This window comes from Candida oxycetoniae (assembly GCF_023343755.2).
Source record: "Candida oxycetoniae strain CBS 10844 chromosome Unknown scaffold41, whole genome shotgun sequence".
In the NCBI taxonomy this organism is placed as follows: Eukaryota; Fungi; Ascomycota; class Pichiomycetes; order Serinales; family Debaryomycetaceae; genus Lodderomyces; species Lodderomyces oxycetoniae.
The window spans coordinates 21,493-43,343 of NW_026055359.1; the positions used below are offsets into that span (position 1 = coordinate 21,493).

Sequence of the window (21,851 nt, forward strand, 5' to 3'; positions counted from 1 at the left end):
TAATCCAATTTAATAACTTTAACTGCCTATTTCTACATAAACTAACTTGCTGAAGTATCCATACAAATCATATAACTATCTAAACCATACATGTTTTTTTTCGTCTTACCAAAAAAGAAACAAAAATAAAAAAATAAAAAAATAAAAAAATAAAAAATAAAACTGTTTCCCGATTAGGAACTTTTTGAAAAAAAGTCCACTATGCACCAAAGTATTTTACCTAAAATGGGTCTTTTCTTTATATTCACGATCCATCGATTAAGCGAATAAGCTTCGACTAAGCTTCAATAAAGAGCCAATTCACTTACCACTAATATAAAAACAAGATGGGTTTTCCAGATAATATTTCAAAATAAAGTTTTTCTTTTCCTTAGTCAACAGCTGTCAACCTTATCGAATCACAGATCAAAGGTCTTCTTTCCTTTCTTATTAAATTTAACATTCCTTTTTTTTTTTTTTTTGCAATCATTTTGGAATGAAATTAAGTTCACTCGTTTTATCAGCTTCAGCAGCAGTTGCAGCTCCAGCACTCACCGATGAACAACTTGAGAGTGCTTTCTCGAATCTTGGAACTTTAGCAACTCTGTTAGCTGCAGCTAATCCTACTACAGTTGTTACGGTAGCAGCAGTTGACAATACTGCAAGTGCGGCTACTCCTATATCTACTATTACAACACAAGCAACGACAACGGGTTCTTTTTTGGGAAGTTTGATCGACGATATTTTTGGCTCGCCAAATAATAATGACCTGGAGTCGTCGTCGTCGTCAACAACAACAACACCAATTGCAACACCATTGGTGGTAGAATCGTCAAAAGTATCAACACCACAAGCAACAACGACAGCAGCAGCAACTACAGAAGGGCTTCTCGAGGGTCTAGTAGATGCCTTATTTGGTCCAGACTCAAAAACAGGAACCACCACCACCACCACCGCAGCTGCTACAGCACAAGTTGTAAGTGATGCAACAGTGGCTACACTGGCCACTGCTGCCTCAACCGGAGGTTTTTTAGAGGGTTTGTTTGATGACTTATTTGATAAATCCGGAGATTCACATACAACCACCACCACCACCGCTTCGCAATCAACTTCAACTAGTGGATCTTTATTAGGAGACATTTTCGATGCCATATTCGGTGACTCCGGAGACTCCCAATCGACGATCACAACGTCAACGTCAACAGCAACAGCAACGTCAACATCATCAGGAAGTGGGGATTTTCTTGAACAATTGATTGACTCGATATTTGCTCCATCAAATCCCCTGACAGCATCATCACTGAGCGCTAGTGGTAGCGACGAAACTTTTGATGATATTATTCAAGATCTTTTAGGATTTGGTTTAAACTTGATAGAGGGGATATTTGATGACTTGTGGGATGACGTCAAGGGAAATCTCTCTGGCTTGTTTAACGGCCAAACGTTTTTGGGACTCATACTTGGATTTGCTAAAGAGATTTTTGATGATTTGTTTGAAACTAATGCATCTAGCGCAACACAATCCAGTGGGTCTTCAGACGGCTTTTTCAGTAGTATATTGAGCTCCTTATTTGGAGGACTGTCGTCATCGCTGAGCGTTGTAACATCTGGTGCAGACTTAATTTCCGATCTTTTTACGACATTATTTACATCTATATTTGGCGGTTCTTCGGGAGCAAGTGCTGGAACATGTGTTCCAAAGTCTAAGAGGATGATGATGAAACGAAGTGCAAGTGATAAAAAGGAGATACGGAAAATTGTTAGAAAAAGTGTTAACAAAGTCCTTGCTAAAAACCAGAATATAATCAATCAAAAAATCCAAAATCTCAAAAGGGCCGAAGCTCTTTCTAAAAGGCTGTATATCAAAGCAGCAGCATGAACAAGAAAACAAATGAATAGTCCAAATATACCCTTTTTCCTTCAACCAACTCCTTCGTACACACCTCCAACCATTCTTCTACTTATTCCTTTCATATTTTAGTCTTTAATCACTCTCAAGTCGGTGCTTTTTTTTTTCTCCATCAAGTATGTTGTATATTAATAGAAATCAAATTTTTGTAGTTGAAAACTATATGAACAAAATAAATTCCTATTGCTTATCGAGCAGCTAGTATTGCTCCCCTATCTCGCTCTGCTCGATAGTGTCGTTTGCATAATACACTCGAGCCAAGAGAGAGAGCCCCTATATTCTATCTAAACCATGCAAAAATCGAGAGAGTATCAAACCGGCGATTTAAAAGTTGGAGTATCGTCTCAACAAAAGAGTTAGAAAAAACGAGATATACCTTGATTATCCTGTCCTCAATGCTTGTGACGGAATTACAGATTCTAGTAAACCAAATCCGTGATGTATTATTTATTACTCGATTTGTACAATTCTTTAGTTTTTCTTCGACTAAGAAAAGAAAGCTTTTCCAAAAATATCTAGTGACTTTAATCTGCAGAATAACTACTTTATTTTTTATACCTCTGTTGGGTTTGATGGGGGGGGGGGAGGGGGGGCGAGAAAAGACACTAGTTCTAACTGTAATAGAGGAGTAATTGTGTGCATTGATCTTCATGGTGCCAAAAAAAAAGAAAAGAAAATGAAGGACCTCTTTTTTTTTTTTTAATTTACACAGAGAAAACATCATAGATCCTAGCCAATCGTGATAGTACTTTGCTTTTTATTGTTTTTCGAAATCTGCTGCTGCTTAGAGAGTATACGAACAAATTAGCATTGTCTAGAATCTGGTTACCATTTGATCTATACTTTCTTCTCTTGTCAACTTGGATCATATCTCTTAACCTGTGTTGCTTGTATGGTAAAAAATATATTTTATTTCCATATTGGGAACAACTACTCAATAAGGTAAAAAGGAAAAAAAGATTTTGCACCCATTTTTCAAAATTGTTGATCAATACGCATTTTTTATATTACCCCCCAAATATGCAAGGTTAAAATGTCTAAATGAAAAAATTTCCCAAACCGACAAGTGAACCTCTAGTATGCTTCAGTTATAAGTCTCATAACAGCCAAAATGGGATAAATGCAGTAATGCAAATATCTACTCAGTGTACTTCAGGGTCTCAATGGTTTCATTTATAATTATTTCAAAAGAAGGGTGTTTTGTTCCTTCTGTCACACTTTGATGACTTTTTCTTTGAAGCCAGCTATTTGAGTATAATCACGCCCAACACCTTTCCAACTTTTCATTCCAACTTTTCATTCTTTCGTTTAATTATAGAAAAAAGTGAGAAAAACAGGCGGCGACCATGAGAGTGTCCGCTTCATTATTAATTTCTTTGGTATCAATTGCCAATGCAATTGAGGTCAAGAATGAGAAGAGGAATTTTCTTGAAAGTCTTGTGAACGTTTTTGCCGAGAACAATAAGGCAGTAGTGGACTCATCCTCCTCCTCCTTATCATCATCAGCAGCAGCTGCTGGAGTAGCAGCTGCTTCATCAACAATTCCTAATAGTAGTCCCTCGGATAATGTGCTGTCTTCCAACACCGATGATGATGGTGATGATGAAGAATGTGAAGATGAAACGAGTACTCCAACTACCCCTTCTTCTCCTTCAACTACAGCTGCTGCTACCACCACCACATCATCAGCAAGCACAACTCAACCAGGTGGTCTTGATTCATGGTTGTCCAGTCTTTTCCCTGGACAGTCCAGTACAACCACAACAACTCCCACCACATCAACTGTTCCATCAACTTCTGGACCTGGTTTGTCCAGTACACATCCAAACTCATCATCTACTGGAATATCACCATCTTTATCGTCATCATCACCTAGTATTACGTCTACTTCTACTGTTGATGATGACGATGGCGAGGATTGTGAAACAGAGCCGCCTACTACTACTTCTGCACCAATCACAACTTCAGCAAGCACAACTCAACAAGGTGGCTTGGATTCATGGTTATCAAGTCTTTTATCACTGAGCCAGCCTTCTTCTTCTTCTTCAAAAACAGGTACTAATGACTCAGCGGAGCCAGCATTCTCCACTTCGCTCGATGCAGAGGTAACTGCTTTGTCAACAACGTCTTCAAAAGTATCGAACACCAATTTGCCAACGCCCACATCCACCAGTGATGGAAATATTTTATCAAGTATATTTAATAGTCTTTTCCCAAGCAACTCGCCAACTAATTCGCAACCTACTAGTTCTGCTTCCAACAGCAGTGACGATGATGACGAAGAAGAATGCGAAGACCCAACAAGTGGTACCGTAGATTCTACCTCAAACGTTATACCAACTGTTTCAGCTACGGCAACCTCATCAACAACTGGAGGAAACTTTTTGAGCTCATTGCTTAATGAACTCACTACTTCTTCTTCATCTTTGCCAGTCGCCAGTAATTCTCACTCAAATGCTACTACTACTACTACTACTAGTGATGGTGGGAATTGGCTAAGTTCTTTACTAGCCTCAGCGACTCCAACAAGCAGTTCAACCGCTAGCGATGAAGATGATGATGACGAAACTGATTGCGATAGTGAGACAGAAATTCTCACCACCACCTCAGGTAAGCCAACAACGGGGACACAACAAACGACAGTTGCAACAGCTCCAACAAGCAGTTTAACAGCTAGCGATGAAGATGATGATGACGAAACTGATTGCGAAAGTGAGACAGAAATTCTCACCGCCACTTCAGGTAAGCCAACAACGGGGACACAACAAACGACAGTTGCAACAGCTCCAACAAGCAGTTTAACAGCTAGCGATGAAGATGATGATGACGAAACTGATTGCGAAAGTGAGACAGAAATTCTCACCGCCACTTCAGGTAAGCCAACAACGGGGACACAACAAACGACAGTTGCAACAGCTCCAACAAGCAGTTTAACAGCTAGCGATGAAGATGATGATGACGAAACTGATTGCGAAAGTGAGACAGAAATTCTCACCGCCACTTCAGGTAAGCCAACAACGGGGACACAACAAACGACAGTTGCAACAGCTCCAACAAGCAGTTCAACAGCTGGCGATGAAGATGATGATGACGAAACCGATTGCGAAAGTGAGACTGAAATTCTCACCGCCACTTCAGGTAAGCCAACAACGGTAACACAGCAAACGACAATAGCTGGCTCGCCTACCACAAAAACTATCACCACCACAGTTGGAGGAAAAGAGACTACTGAAACTGTTGTTACGACTGCTGTTGCACCTGTACAGACCCAGATTGAAAGTGAAACGGTATATATTACATATACGGCGGCGGGACAAACATTTACTACATATGTTACTCAGGAATACGAGGAATGCGATGATGAGACAATGATATACACCGTCACTACTATTGTTCCACAAGTGTCACAAGATGTAGGTGGAGGTGTTTATACGACTACTGTCACCATTGTAGCTACTCATACCGTTTACCCTCAAGAGGATGAAGGTGATGATGATGATGATGATGATGATTGCATAACAGATACTGAAGCTCCATCAGGATCATCAGGATCATCAGGATCATCAGGATCATCAGGATCATCTGGCTCGTCTGGATCATCAGGAGTTGTAGGAAATCAAGGATCATCCAATACTGGAAGTGGAACATATTCGTCAGAAGAATGTGAGTATGTGGATGAAGATGATGATGACGATGAATACGACGACGAAGATTGCGTGGAAGAAGAAGAAGACCAAGACGAGGAAGATTGTGAAGAAGAAAGCGATGAAGGCATTGGCAGTAATGAAGGTGACAATAATGACGATGACGATGACGAGGAGGACTGTATCACTGAAATTCCATCGTCTTCCACATTGATAGCTACAAAACTGTCAATTCCAAATCTTTCAACGACTATCGAAATAGGCAATGTCACAAGTCCAATTTTGAGAGTGGCAGAGGAGACTGTTGCAGTTGAAAGCAGGACGATCTTATCAATTACAACATCGACTGCCTCGGTCGCATCACCCACAGTTACCCAAATAGCCAATACAGCGAACAGGAACAATAACAACATCAACATCAATCACGTATTATTCACATTCTTTATTGTTGTTTTCGGTTACTTTATGTAAGATATTGGATCGTTATGAAGTTGCGGGGCAATATAATATCTATCTATCTCAATCAATCGACTAACTTGCAGAGTAGAGGAAATACAATTTCATTTTACGTATAGCTTTAGTTGAAAGATTTTTCAAGCAGAGAAGTAAACCTGAACTAAATCTTCTTTTTTTTTTTTTAATACCAAAAAAATCGATAAATTTTGCTTTAGAGAAAGTTTTCTTTTATATAATAGTTTTCAGATTTTTCGTTTATTTTAACAAATATATTTGACACATTTTGTAACAATTGGTGACATCTGGGGTCAATCCTAGCCTAATGTAAGTAGGGGCAAAGGTGAAGGAGCGTTTTGCCATTTGTTTTTCGCTCTTTCTCCCTCATCTTTCGCCCAACCACTACTGCCCCATATTCTAAAGCGATTCAGGGCGAGAACTTTTATAATGACCTTGTAGTAGAGTGTAAAGGAAAGAGGGAAAAAAAAAAAAAGACCGAATCAGGTTAATATAATTGTAACTTTGCGCCCTCATAATAAAAGGTTATACGAACCAATTAGGACAAATATATAGTTAGCACATTCTTTCCCTCCACAACCGAACCGAAGCCAGTTAGCCAAAAAAAAGAAAAGGAAAAGGAAAAGGAAAAGATGGCGATAGATAGAGGAACACTAACCTTTTTCATTATAATGTTTATTTTCTTGTCTCTACCGTCTGGGAATGAACAACCGCATTCTGATTTCGAACGAAATACTTTACAAACCTTTCAATCATTATTGACAGATTCGCACAGTATATTGGCGAAATCAGAGTATGAATCCGGGTATGGTAATATAACAGGATACCAGCTATCATATGAAGATCATTTGCAGGGCAAAAAGATTAAGGACTGGCCTATCCACAAATACAATAAGAATCAACCATGGGAGGAGACACAGGAGTATTCAATCTTGCCAAATGCAGTAAGCGACAAGGTTAAACGCTTTTGGGGTAAAGAGCTTGTTCATCAGGGTGGGAATGCGTATTTGCTAAACATTTCAGGAAGAGCGGATGGACAGTTTGAGCTTATCGAGAATGAAGTTAAGCCTGTTAAATATGAGATCCCTACTTTCCTACAGACATACTACAATGCAAGGACAAGCAATGATGATACGGATTTTGATAATATATCTGGTGGTGGTGGTGATGGCAGAAAAGCTCTGGACGATGACATTGTTGGCAAGGCTCCCAAGATAGGTAACATTACCAAGGATGGACTAATTTCATTAGTGGTGCAAAGTTATCAGTACAATTTCAACGAACCAGATTTCCAAGTGGTAAATGAAAGCGATAGAGTGTCAAATGCGGTGGTGGCAAGTTTAGAGTTGAATCTAAAGGATTACTTGGAGGTTGAGGACCATATGATTAATATGAAAGGTGTTTACTTTCAAGACACTGGCTCTCTAGTGGCCACGTCAAACTCGGCCAAATTCCTTGGATCATATGGTTTGAGCCATTTGGCTATGAACAATGAGAGCTTTGAGATTGCCAAGAAACTAATGAGTCAATTTAACGAAGCTAAAAACAACAAGGACGTTACATTAGACGATATGAATACGGCTATTTTAAGGTCGATAGACCAATGTGAGATTGTTTCGTATTTCCAGTTTAACAGAACAAGTTTTAGTTATGATGAATTGAGGTATATTGATTCGGAGTTGAGAGAGCCAACCGGCAGGCCGTTGCCACATGCGATACCGCAATTAGCAATAAAGGAGTTTTTGATATATTCGCCGGACTGTGGACTATTATTGACAAGAAAAACCGATACATCATTCACAGGCGTGAGGTCTGAAGTCTTGCAATCACAAATGAAGAGTGTTTTAACTGGGATTTTGGTATTGGTATGCATTCAGTTATATTTGATTTTCAAGCAATCTAGTGAAGCTAGAACACCGGGCCAATTATCAGTCATATCCAGCAAGACTTTATTTCTATTTGCGTTTGAGGACGCACTATTAGCTGTCATGTCTTTGCTTCTTTCAACGTTGACGGCAGATCTATACTTGCTTTTGGCATGCATTGCAACGGTGGCATTTATGCTGTGCGGGATTTTTGAAATGAGGTTTATGGTTAATGTTCTTACAATCCAAGCCAATGAAAGAGGAACTACATGGTGGCAGATCATGAGAGGCTCCAGCTACGTACCTCTCGATTCCAGCAACACAGAGTCAACTCCTGCAACTGAACACGACGAGGGTCCAATTCTCCCAATTGCAAATACACCAGTAGCGCCAGCACCACCAACACCAACACCACAACAAACGGAGCCCGTCCCAAATCAGGCATGGCAAGAGACTTCTTATAGTAATTCTATATTTGCAACTGGGTTCACGCTTACAATAGTGGCTATGTTTTTAATATTCTCATCTTTAGGCTGGAGGTTGAGATACAGAATTATTTTTGAATACGTATGCTTGATCTTTATCAATTCATATTGGATTCCTCAGTTTTTACGCAACACCTTAAAGAATAGACGAAAAGCGTTTTCGTGGGAGTTTGTGTTTGGAAGCAGTATCATTAGAGTTATTCCAATCTACTATTTTGCATTGTTCAGAGCGAATCCATTGAGGCATCGGTACGATCCTGTATTGTGTACTGTTGTTACTTTCTGGGTCGCTTTCCAGTTGATGTTATTGGTATTACAGAACGCTCTTGGAGCTCGATTTTGGATCAACGAGAAATGGCTACCAAAAGCTTATGACTATCAACAAGTATTGAGTTTAAGAAACCTTGAAGAAGACGGATTTTCCAGCGATTTATTGGCAAGCTTCAAACACAAGACAACAACAACAACAACAACGACTACGTCGACGTCTCGAAACGATAAAAATACTGGAGAAAGTAGTGCTCATGTTTATGTTGAGTGTGAATGTACATGTCCAATATGTATGACTGATGTAACGCTACCGATAATTGTTAAAGAAGACATTGAAGGTAATTCAAGGAAGAAGCTACATGCTCTTAATGGTGTTAAGAAGGATTATATGATAACACCATGTCATCATATATTCCATGTGGGATGTTTAGAAAACTGGATGAAATATAAGTTGCAATGTCCAGTATGTAGAACTAGTTTACCACCAATATAGAGTAGTAGTTTACCCCAAAAACTAGTCTAACCACCAATATAGAAAATATTACAAGTGTAACCTATCTCTTTTTTTTTTTTTTTTTTTTTTTCATTTTATTTTATTTTACGAGATTTGATATACCAACAGAAAAATTATGTTCACTTAAGTTTGTATAGCCTTAATGCTAAATACAATGTACCATGGTAAGACATTTAGCGAATACGTTCGCTACCTTTAGCGCACACTAGAATAAACAATATGACGATTGCATTAGATGTCGAGAAACGAAAAATGTGCAAAAAGAGTCAAAGTGAAAGAGAAGGAAATATATCCTTTAGCGGAATATGTCAAAAATTTAAAGTAAAAAAGAAAAAAAAAAAGTAATCTAGGTTGTCTAAAAGAGACTTTTTTTTTCGATAGAGTAAGAACAGGGGGTGGGGGGGGTATAGAGCGTACTGTTAGTGAGATAAAGGACACGTGGACATGCCACCCCTATACAAACGAGAACGAGAAAAGAGACAAGATAATATGGATTGACCAAAGGTTTCCTTGGAGCTTTATATTAGTAACCACAAAACATTACGTTCCTCGATCTGAAACAAATAAACAAACCTTAATAAGATATGTATAATTCAAGGAGAAATTCGGGTGAGTAATCTGTAGCGAAGACAAGTAAAAAAAAAAAAAGAAAAAGATGGATAAAGTAACCAAAGATTTGCATAATATAAATCAAAAGTCATATTTTAATTACCTAAAATCAGGGCGATAGAAAAAAAAAAGGGAGAAGAAAGATCGGCGAGTGATAAAGAGCAGAAAGATCAGGGGAGGGATAAATAGAAAAAAGATCGGAGGAGGGATAAATAGAAAAAAAGATCGGGGGAGAGATGGGGGGGGGGAAGAAGAAAAAGGAGGCTTTAATTTTCAAAAGTGTAACCTATGATACGTCGTTTATTTTCAATAGCCTTGGTTAAATAGTACGCCTTTTTTTATTTTCGCATTGGGGTAAATAGCTTAGCTTAGCTTAACACAGGAGACGCATGCAGGTTTCGGAAGAACCCTCCTTAATGAGAAGAATCAAAAATGGTTTTTTTTCTTTTTTTTTTTTTTTTTTTTTTTTATAACGGTAAAGGCTGTATTATATAAGCCGATAATTGTGTAGTAGGTAATACGTTACATAATACTTGAATATATGTATTAGGCAGATATAACAAAAGAGCAAAGGCAGACATTATATAATCAATACTTTCTTTTTTACATCACACAAAATAAGTCAAAAATGAGCTGATTTTTTTTGTCAAAAATGCACGCTTAATTTCTTATGGCATAATAATATTCTTTTATTGTGTTTATCCAATGGTCACATAAGTTTGTCATAGTTTTAAATATATACTGGCCAAAAGTAAGTGATTGAAAATCTACATGGACGAGAAACTTGGTTAAAAAAGAAAGAGAAAGAGACGATATATTAAACCTTATAATTGGATAAATATTTAGGACAGCTAAAACAGTTTTTGCTAGTTATTAACTATTGCTTAGTATACCGTATAAGGATAAAGGTCCACAGCTATAACTACCTTTTCTTCCAACCCATTCTTCGCCCCCCCTTTTTTCCCTAGCCTTCCTTTTCACTTCAAGCTAAGAAAAGACAAGCGCCCCGTCTTTGAGATTTTCTTCTTTTTTTTTTGTTTTTTCTTTCCAAATGGAAGCTGCATTACGTGGAATTGATTCAAACAAGATAGACGATAGGAAACGCTACGACATGAGTAATGACGTGAATTTTGTTGATGATGGGAACACCATGGCATTCAACGAAATGTATACCCAAGGCTTTGACTCCCAAGGAGCTAACTTCAACTTTGACGAAACTGACGACTTTTTGCAATCGATATCTGGTGTTTTGGCAAGCTCCAAAGTGGAACCGTTACAGCAGTCTAATAATTTTACCACTTATAATGAGAATCTTTTATCGCCATCTTCAATCAATGGCGAGGAAATCGTGTTTCCCGAGTATCTCGCTAATTTAGCAGAACAGAGTGGTAAAAACAACAACCACAATCACAATTACAATCAAACCTTGCAAGAATCGAGCTCAGAGGATGATAAGGTTAGGTCACATTCATCATCTGTGGTAACATTTATCGATAACACAACACCATTGTCCAATCCATCAGTTGAAACCTCGGGCTTCACTTCGCCCGAGTCCGTTGTTAACCACGTACCAGAACAACCAGCTATCAAGAAAAAGTCAGTATCTACCAACTCAAAGGTTACCAAGCCAAAAGGAGGTAAAGATAAGAGCTCTCATAATATGATTGAGAAGAAATACAGAACAAACATTAATTCAAAGATACTCATCTTGAGAGATGCAGTACCTTCATTGAGGATTGCAGCTGGCTGTGATGATGTTTCAATAGCTGATCTCGATGGAATTACACCTGCAGCCAAGCTAAACAAAGCTAGTGTCTTAACCAAAGCCACTGAGTACATCAAGCATTTAGAACAGAAGAATGCAATTTTAAAAGACCAAAATTTATACTTGCAACGGGTAATTCAAGAAGCCAACTTGAATCAAGGAGCCCTGATCAAAGTGGCATTCCCACAACCACAACCACAACCACAATCTCAATCACAGCCTCAATCTCAATCTCAATCTCGAATGATATCTCCTCCATTGAAAGAAGGTCAACAAGTGGCGAGAAGCCGAAGTGCTCAGGACAATTATAACGAGCAGCAATTTATTCAAACACAAGTTGGCCCTGTACAACAACAACAACAACAACAACAAAAGCTGCAGCAAGAACATCAACAGCAGCCACAACAAGAGCAAGAGCAACAGTTGAAAGAACAACAACGACAGCAGCAACAGCAGCAACAACAACAACAACAACTAATAGATCAACAGCAAATACAGCGACACCAGCAGCAGCAGCAGCAGCTCGAGCAGCAACAACAACAATCCGGAAATTCAAGCCAGCCCAGTAGATTTTTATTAGGTGGAATGGCAGCAGTAATGGGTACTTCTTTGTTTGGAGGTGCTGGAGAAAACGATTTCCGCAGTTTGAGCGCGTTGCCATTTGCTTCTTACCTATTTCCTCATGCTTTACTCGATCCTTCTTCTATGGTTGTACGATTGTGGTGTTTGACTAAATTGGTATTAGTATTTGCAAGTGTATTGACTATTGTTTTACCCGTGGTTAGAGACTACGTAGAGAAGTCAGAAGAAAAGAAAATTCAAACTAGCAGTGCTAGTGCTGCAATTAATTGGTTGTTTGCTGGTTTATACTTGAGAGCACCTATAAGGTTAACACCATCACGTCGTGAAAAAATACTTGACAATTTAAGAGGAGGTAAAAGCTGGGGTCAAATGACAATTGATTACATTTTTTTGACAAACTGTGAAGCTAATTTTGAAAATACCTTTTTGCAAATGTTGATTGAAACGATATTGAAGAATAAGTTCAGCCAAGTTTCCACTGTGGCAAACTACATTCTGAAGAAAAGGGCTTTGCTGATAACAAATCTTGAGTATTGTGGAACTGACAAATCTGTCCAAACTTTGAACAAATTGGTTGGTGAAATTGATGGGTCGTCTATCTTTGCAAGCAAGGCATTGCTGACCAGATTGACTAATATTTTCCTTGGGCAAACTCTTAATGATAGTGTTGAGAGCCAACTCAACAAAGACAAGTATGTTGAGGTTTACGAACGCAACAAGCTGGACTATTTCTCGTTAGTTTTGCAATTGAGACTTTTGGAAATAATCGAGGAGTTGAATGTAACTTATTTGGGCGATATTAAGGAAAATAATAGTCAAATTTTGAAAGATCTCAAATCGCTTGAGCCATACATTCCTCATGGGTCCTTGGTACACACTTACCACAACCTTTTCAGTGTTGTTTTGAATGCCAACCAAGCACCGGTTTTGCTTAATGGTTTGAAGCATGATCTTGCTACAAAATTGGTACAGTACTTGCCCGAGGAGAGTCACGACTCAAGTGAAAGCGGAATCACCGACGATGAAATGGAAGAAGAGAGTGGGTACTCATTTAATAGCCAAGCAAATTTGATTAAATCTTTGAAACTAGTTTCGAAACAACAGTTTATTATCTTACTATCTTCATTGGTTGTTTACTATCACAATATTGGCGAGTATTCAAACGAAATTCACATAACAAAGTATTTTAAAGACTTGACTACATCAAGTTTCGACTTGTTGATTTTTACTGGATTAATTACAATGGTTAAGAAAGTGATACCAGGCTCGGTTGAGGATAATTATTATTTGGGCGATATTGTGATTATGCTTAGAAAATGGTTGAGGGAGAATAAAGACGTTATGAGTTTGGATGTTTATGATAGGTTGACAGAGCTACTTATTCATAAAGGAAAAATTATGAATGGGATAGAAGTTGACGATGAGGGAGATGATAGCGATGATTAAGTTGAGTAGGATATGTAATTTTTATTTTTTTTTTTTATTTATATCTTTTTGAAAAGTTTGACTTCTGTATATATTTATAAAAATGTAATGAAACTGGATAATTTTGAAAAGAGGATGTGGCCATGGGTGGTGATTTCTAAGGGGCATTAATAATAAACCAAGAGAGTAAGAGATGTCTGTATTTTTTGGGGATATGTTTCAACATAATAAGAAAAAAGATTCAAATACAATTCCAAAGGCTTCTTAATTATCCTTGTTGTACTGATTAACTCGACTTTTCTACACAAATCTTCATTTTGATTCAAGGATTTGCCTTCAAAATAGTGCTTGTTTCATAACCTGGACTCATCGATCCTTTTGTAACGCGATCTTGTTGAAAACAGGACCCGACACAATCTCCCCCTTCTCCAGTTATTATCATCAAAATGAATCTTTTAATGTCGATTAGCAAACCCCTAAGAAAGAAAGAAAGAAAATAAAAAAAAAAAAGAAAAAAGAATTACACTAACTAAATAATTGCTCTATTACCTCTTTTGAAATTGTGGAGGGTATGTACCTTTAGTAAGACACTATTGTTTCGAACAATAACTATGGATAACATTTTTCTTGCTGCTGATGATGATAATAGCAATAATTGCATATTTTATTTAGTAACATATACTTTTCTTTGGGGGGGGGGGGTGTTACGTGGGTGCGAAATGCAAAATAACCAATCTTTTGCTTCCTTTTCCTTTTTTTCTCTCTTGCTAATTAGTAGTAATTGATTGTGATTGTAAATTAAGGTTTCAGTATAAAAACCCCCACTTGATCGGTGTTGAGTGGCACAATAGGCTATAAAATGCAATGACTTCTACTTTTTGTTTTTTCTTACACAAACCTAGAGGAATTGCATGTCAGAGATATGAAGAGAAAAAGGGTTAGGTGGAGACTTTGACGGAGATTGAATAACAAATGAAGGAAAAAGAAGTCACTGAATCAGTTTTTCTATACTATATTAAGTTGTTTTTGTTTTTTTATTTTTTATTTTCTTTCCATCTACAAGTTCTTACTTTGAAACAATTTGTTGATTTTTCAGCGAAAAAGAGACATATGTCAATGCTTGTTCTGTTGTTCAGTACACCTTGAATAAATGTATAACCAAAGTAAAATTATAAAAGCCAATATTTTCACTGCCAAGTTAACACATCTAGTATGGTGGTGATGATAATGGTGGCGGTGTTGATGAGTCGGTTGCAGTAAGTGGGTGCTGGTTAAGTGCGTTGTTTCGAACCTCTCATTTATTGTAGACAATTGCACTTTGCGCCTTGCTTGTTACACCTAAACCTACCACGTGTCGAAAATGAAGTAGCAAGCCTATCAAATTTGCAATAGCAAATCACTAACCTTGAATCCCAAAGAGAAGTCATGATTTTTGTGGGCTTTGGTGACAACATAAGTGGAAGTGAACCATAACTTAGGCTTTTTAATCTACTCTAATAACAAATGTCGTTGCTGTTTCTTTAAAGAACGACTTTACTGCTTTTGATCTTCCGAAGATTAATGCAAGGTATGTAGTGTAAAGTTTTTGTACCATTTTTTGAACAATCAATTTCCGGTAACACCGAGGGTAGAGGTAAGGCAGATGTTATGCGACTAGGTATAAGAAGAGTCCCCCCCCAGAAGAATGTCGCACTAAATATATATCGCATTAGTAAAAATGTAGTAAGATATTATATATCCCTCACTAGCATGTCTTTTTTCCGTAGCTTAATTTCTTATCATTCTACTCATACGCATTTCTTATTGTCCAATAAGAGTAAACAGAATAGACCTGATTAGTAAAACCAATTGTGTATTGGACAGATATCTTACAATGATGTTAAGCAAGATGGAAACTCGGATATGTCACAGGTGGAAGCGATGGTTAGATTTAGTGAGAGTTATTCAACCATGCGATTCACACAAGATACCCTTTATGAAACTTTGCGCTTTGTTAAATTTTTCAGATGGAAGAGGTATTATGATTCTGCTTAAAGTTCTCTTCGTTGCATCAAATTATTCACCTCTAGCCTAATGTAGAAGGTACTATCTTTCGGTCAAAGCTAAGAGACGGTGATGCAAACAAGCTTTAAAATCTTGGACAACATCTATTATACGTCCATATTGTAAGACACTCTTGATCATTATAGTATCCCAATATAATGTATACTTCGAGCCGTTATTTTTTTTTTCTTTTTCTTTTTCTTTTCTTTTTTTTTTTTTGGCTTTTCCTTTTTTGATCTTCCTTTGATTTACTATTATATGCAATTATATGACACACCAGATATCGACTTGTAATCAAAATAAAGATTGAATGTTGCAAGTTTTCTTTAAAAATTACGGAAACTGTAATAATTGTGGAACGGGACTAACTATAAAATATTAGTTTGGAAGAAGTTGTAGAGATTAGGAAGATTGAACAAAAAATAAATCAAAAAAAAAAAAAAAAAAAACTGAATAAGATTTAGAAATTACATTATAGTAATTTAGAAACTATCAACTAAAAACACAAGAAGCTCTTTATTTTATGCAATGAGCTTATATTTCCAGATTGGTATTTAGAGACAACTTGCCAAACTTCTCTAGAGAAAACAAGAAAAAACAACCGGAAAAAACAACAACAGAAAGTCGTTTATCAAAACCAAAAAACCCAAAGTGATTGAATTTTGCGCAAGACTGGTTTAACTCGGGAAGATTCACAGGAGAATTCACCAACTCTTGCCTGAATAGGATAAACAAAGGGCCATACTAGAAATAAACAAAGGGCTACAACACACTAGAAATATACAAATGTAATTTTATACAAGTCTACTTATAATTTGAGGCCTGTAGATGCTTACTAATTTAATCTAATCACATTCTCAAAACATAGCTTAGCTAACGTTTTATATCTCTAACCCGTGTGTTAACAAATGAAAGTTAAAGTTATCTTTATAGCAATATTTGGAATCATTAAACCCGTGTGCATTTTGTATGAGAGAGTTATCAGCATCATCTCTTGAGGCATATTTAAGAGAGAGTTTTGAGTGTCATTTTGATACATCTCTACAAAAGAGTTATGAGCGTCTTCTTAATATTAGTAACAGAAAGAAGAGAAGAAAAGAAATAAAAATCAACAAGAAAAAGTGAAGATTATAGTAATTTCAGATTGTTCGTGCAACGATAATACATATATGGGCGTAACTCCGAGTCAGACTGCAATTTCCCCCTATATGTCTAAATTAAAAAAAAAGATGCTGATTTTTGAGTACCTCGCAAATCCCAAACAAAACAGGTGCTTTTGCTATCTTTCCTCTGAGGTGCTAGACTTTTTTTTATCTTGGTCTTAGTTGATATTTTATATTGATGACTTTTAGTATATACCCGTAAAGGTCATTGCATTGAAATTACTAAAAACTAAAAAGTATTCAAAAGCAAGAACAAGTTTGTGTTATACGAGGGACTATCAAGTAAACAGTTCACGACACGGCAACACGAGGGTTCTAAGAGTGCTTGAAAATGGGCTTTTTTATTCTAAAGCGGTTTTAAAACTGTAAAACAACAAAGCTTTATCTGATGATATATATGATGCTATATAGACTAAACGTGTCAAGGATCAGCTATAGCTGTAATGGCATTAGTGCAAGACAAAAAAGGACGTTTTCAATATTTTGTCATAAATTAAATCATTTATTCATTTATAAAGGCCATATTCACAAACAATTACCCCCAAATCTATTTCTCTTAACGAACACCTTTTTTTTTTCTTTTTCTGCTGATCACTTTGTAAAAGAACTCAAAAGGAATAAGGTTTAAAGTAAAGTCTTAACACAAATTTCAGACTAACACAATAAAGTTTTAAGATCAAGGGTTGAAAAAGACAATAGGAATTAAGTTAGGGGAAATACCATGAGAAGGGTGGGTTAGAGAACCGTCAGTATTTCAGTTTTTCATTAAAAATCCCTATCAAGTAAAGAATAGAAAAAAAAAAGTTGTAAATAGGGACAACTATGCAAAAGAAGTAACAAATAATTTTACGAAATAATAAAATGCTTTTTATAGACTCATTAGACAAATAAAAACTCACTATTACTTTGTGTTTGCGACACAAATTGTTTTTTTTTTTTTCACACTTTCAGACTACAATTTGGTTTGGTTTGGTTTTTTAAAATGCAGATTACTAAAGTAAGATGAAGGCGGGCTTGAAACGTGAGCTAGTTGCACTTGGGATGACAAAAAGATAGGAATGAGTGTGGGGTTCGGTCCCTAGTTATACACAATTGTTGAAACAGAAATCTAGTATCTGAATAAAAGTATACAAAAAATGTCAACAAATTCATTCTTTACGATAGTAAATTTAATTATAAAACAAATGAGCTGGTTCTTGTTTTTTTTTATTTTTTTTTATTTTCTTTTTTCTTTTTTGAAAACAATCCCGACATTTGAAGTCGATGACAGGGTTCTACCAACAACTTGGTCCAGAACTAGATAATGACAAAAAAAATAAACATAGTACATATTGGAGATACAATTTGAATTCCGAGGACACTAAATAATAAAAGATATGTATAAAACTTTTCAGTTGCTACTCTACACAAACAAGAAACTAATATTTTTTTAGTTCGAATTAGTCGAGAGAGCTTAGATTGATGCATAAACCATAAAAAATGGTCCCAAAATATGCAAGTGGGAAAACAGAATCTACTTGAAAATAAGCTGAAATAAGCTGAAATAAGCTGAAATGAACTGAGATAAACTGAAATGAGCTGAAATAAGCATTTGAAAGCATAGAATCAGGCGGCAAAAAAAAAAAAAAATAGAAATGGCAAGTCAAAAAAAAAAACAAAAAATACAATAAAATGATGAATCTGCTATCTTAGGTAAATAGTAATGACATTCTTGCATTCAACGACACCCCCTCCCTTTTTCACTTCAATTGAGTGAATGGCCAACTCCTAAATAAAACCAAAAAAAAAAGGTCATAAAGAAAGAGTGAATTGCTCTCAGTTGAAGCAATTATACAATACCTAACATAGTACTAATACAGAGTCACTATAATTAAACTCCTTCTAGGAATGATACTTTTCACCTTCCCAACCCATTCCAAAAAAAAAATTTATGAGCTACTAGTTCAATTTTTCTCGTGCCCTCAAAAATGTCGTAGATATATTATGTTTGCGACACTTGAAAACCCTTTCAACAATATCCATCAAAAAAAGAATGACAACAGCGAACAAATAAGAACAAGGCTAAGTGGATATTACACAAATACCAGAAATAGGAAAATTGCACTAAAACAAAATAAAAAGAAAATCAAAAAAATAATAATAATAAGAGAACAAAAATTAACAAAAAAGAATTTGATTTTTTAGTCATTGACGTTTTCGACACACAGAGAATTGTATAGAGTGAGTATAGAGTGAGTAAAGAAATGGGTAGAGAATGTTAGTGGGAGCGAAAAAGAGTGTTTGATCCGACAAACATGGAATATATATCCGTCACAATAATACGAATTTTCTTTTTTTTTTTTTTTTTTTTACTCTACTTTGTATACAATCTGTTTGTTTCTTTTACTATTATCCTATCCATTAATCGATATTGATATACTATTGTAAGTATCTTCTAAATATTAGAGGAGAGTATATCAGAACAATGCTATTTTGAGTCAGTTGCCTATATTTTTGTTTTCTTTAGACCCTCCCCTACCATTCCTCCTTCCAGCATTTTCTTTTTGTTTAGAAATATTCCTACCCCCTGGCCGTTTTTCGCCAAACTTTCATTATATGACTGACATCCGTTTCAACATATCAAGAAGCAAATCACTTAAAGACCATTCACAGCATTTTCACCCAGAAACTACCTCAGAGAAAGATAACACCGCCCTTCACTATTATTTAAAACCCCCCTCCTCCCAAAGAAAAGAAATAAGAGAAAGTGGAAAAGATAAACCGGGTACCCCATCTCATTCAGTATTACTTGTAAATTTGATTTGAGATATATCTTAGTTATTTTATTTTTTATTTTTAGTATCCTTTATTGCCATGATCTCGGATTCTGAAGATTCGAATTTGGATTTGGACTTGGACTCTAATGAATATACCGTAGACGACTATTACAAAGTAATTAAACTGCTTTGGGAATCTAAAGTTACCGTTGTAGGTACTTTGAATGTCCATATGTTATTAGAGATACTAGTTGATTTCAGTTTATCGCATACATTGCAACTAACAAATACACAAAAAGAAAAGTTGAGTATTGGTGATCTCATATCATCCAAAATCAATTATGTGGATAGTTTGATTGTACAAGTAAAAACGACAAAAAGTCAAGAAAAAAGCATTCAATATAGCGGCTGTTTCAGGAATAAGTATGTTGAGTTTTGTCCCCATCTAGCCATAAGTGCCTATTTGTTTAGTAGGTTCCACATACGGGATGAGCTGGGGTCTTTTGAGCTCTCAATTAGTCGTGAATCGAACAATATTTTGCTTTTGGAAAATGTCAAGTTGCAGAGAGATACTCTGTTGCAAGAGATTTTCTCTAGTCGACATCATCAAATCTTGAGCGATCTACAAAGCATAATTGGACTGAATAATAAAGAGATCAATCTAAAAGATTTAATATCAGCACATGGTCATGGTTTAAAGGAGCCTTTATTGCTGAAAACAATTAACCAACTTCCTAATCAGACTATTTTGCAATTGGCAAATTTCAAAAGTTTCCAGGACTATTCTTTGGCAAGAAACTTATTTGAACCTCCAGACGACTTATTGAACATGATTTTCCCGTTTCTAAAAGAATCACAAGAGACTATGAGCGATGACAAAGAGGCAAGAATCACTAACGTACTAGCAATGTTGCGAAGAAGTTTATGCCAGGATATGCTAATAATAAAAAAAAGGTACCCCCTAAACCCACTATCCAAAAGTGCAATTTTCAATTCTCTCGAATTTGAAAAATACGTTAAGCAGGTGGAAGCAAGTGGAAAACTTGATGCAATAATTAAAAACTCTTGCTACAACCCGAGCAGTGATGAAACCGAAATCGATTACGGTGACGATTGGCCATCGTCTAGTGATTTTGATCCCAAAAAGAATGACATATATAAAATTGTTGAACTCCAAAACAAGAGAATTAAAGCTTTGGAAGAACAAATACAAGAAAAACATTCACTGCAAATGCAAAAAAATTTACTAAAATTCATCAATGAGCAAGTTGAAGTTTTCCAAAATCAAAGTGAATGTCTACAAAAAATTCAAAACTCCATAAACGGATTGCTCATCCTTTTATCTTCACAAAATAAAAACTCTTTCCTACTAGCTCAACAAAATTTACACGCATCACAAGACTTGATAAGTAATGAAACTCAAAAGAACATTGCAACCGGGATTGATAATGCCTTGAACTTATTGTCTAGCTTAAATAAGCAACAGCAACAAAAAAACCAGCAAGAAAAACAATCGCATCAGTCAAATTTTCATTTGGTCCACCCTGAACCGCAACAACATGGGTACCCACCACTTGAAAGTGGATCACTGCATCATATTTCTCTGAAGGAAGATCATTGCCATCTGCTCAGCTTGCCTCTGAGTCAACCATCAAGTCAACCCACCAGTTTTCAATCAAGCTTCAGGTACGAGGGGCAGCCTCATCTCTCTTCAATACCTGCCCCAGCTCAACTGCAATTTATCTCATCTTTACCTCCAGGGTCTCCATTTTATGGCGTGCAGCCTACAGAGTCGACGGGATTTGCACAACAGCAACATCCACTTTATCACCACCACCACCAGCAACAACAACAACAACAACAACAACAACAACAACAACAACAACAACAACAACAACAACAACAACAACAAGTTGCTTCAGTACCTTCGCAGTCCCAGAATTTTTTCCCACATACGTCAACACTGCACTCTCATGTAGGCCATCCTGTTTTATCAGTTGCTGAGAGGAAATCTGCAAGAGACCTGATTTTAGATAAGCGATTGTCAAGGCAAGCTACTACTCTTTACGATATGTGGGATGATTTTAAGAGACTAGAAGAGGAGTTAAGAATTCATGATATCTCAGTCACTGAATGGCTTAAAGTTCATGGAAGTTCAGAAAGACAGTTTAGACATACTCGCTTAAAGATTATCAAATTTGTAGAAGAAGAAGCTCAACGCCGAGGAGTTTCAGTTGAAGTCATTAAAGAGAAACTTCATAATAAGATGAGAAATCGAGTCAGGCCTTGGACTCTTGATGAGGTGCAAAGAATGTTGACTTCTGGTAGACGAATTGAATTGGATGATCCTTAGGCGAAGAAGGACAAGAGA

The 21,851-nt window shown here is 36.4% G+C and overlaps 5 protein-coding genes across 5 annotated transcripts; all 5 read left to right on the forward strand. All coding sequences in view use genetic code 12, as the record gives it.

Moving 5' to 3' along the window:
- Window positions 1–475: 475 nt before the first annotated feature.
- KGF56_000072 (uncharacterized protein) lies at window positions 476–1,858 on the forward strand (the record flags this gene model as incomplete). Its single annotated transcript, XM_049326660.1, has 1 exon — window positions 476–1,858. One exon carries the CDS (start codon window positions 476–478, stop codon window positions 1,856–1,858), a length of 1,383 nt encoding a protein of 460 aa, XP_049182830.1.
- Window positions 1,859–3,234: 1,376 nt separating this feature from the next.
- On the forward strand, window positions 3,235–6,003 carry PGA25 (Pga25p; the record flags this gene model as incomplete). The annotated part of the gene is made up of 1 exon (XM_049326671.1): window positions 3,235–6,003. One exon carries the CDS (start codon window positions 3,235–3,237, stop codon window positions 6,001–6,003), a length of 2,769 nt encoding a protein of 922 aa, XP_049182831.1.
- A 671-nt stretch (window positions 6,004–6,674) lies between these two features.
- KGF56_000074 (ubiquitin-protein ligase) lies at window positions 6,675–9,116 on the forward strand (the record flags this gene model as incomplete). The annotated part of the gene is made up of 1 exon (XM_049326682.1): window positions 6,675–9,116. The coding sequence occupies one exon, from the start codon at window positions 6,675–6,677 to the stop codon at window positions 9,114–9,116; it is 2,442 nt and encodes an 813-aa protein (XP_049182832.1).
- A 1,681-nt stretch (window positions 9,117–10,797) lies between these two features.
- On the forward strand, window positions 10,798–13,539 carry CPH2 (Cph2p; the record flags this gene model as incomplete). The annotated part of the gene is made up of 1 exon (XM_049326692.1): window positions 10,798–13,539. One exon carries the CDS (start codon window positions 10,798–10,800, stop codon window positions 13,537–13,539), a length of 2,742 nt encoding a protein of 913 aa, XP_049182833.1.
- A 6,038-nt stretch (window positions 13,540–19,577) lies between these two features.
- KGF56_000076 (uncharacterized protein) lies at window positions 19,578–21,833 on the forward strand (the record flags this gene model as incomplete). Its single annotated transcript, XM_049326703.1, has 1 exon — window positions 19,578–21,833. The coding sequence occupies one exon, from the start codon at window positions 19,578–19,580 to the stop codon at window positions 21,831–21,833; it is 2,256 nt and encodes a 751-aa protein (XP_049182834.1).
- Window positions 21,834–21,851: the final 18 nt, after the last annotated feature.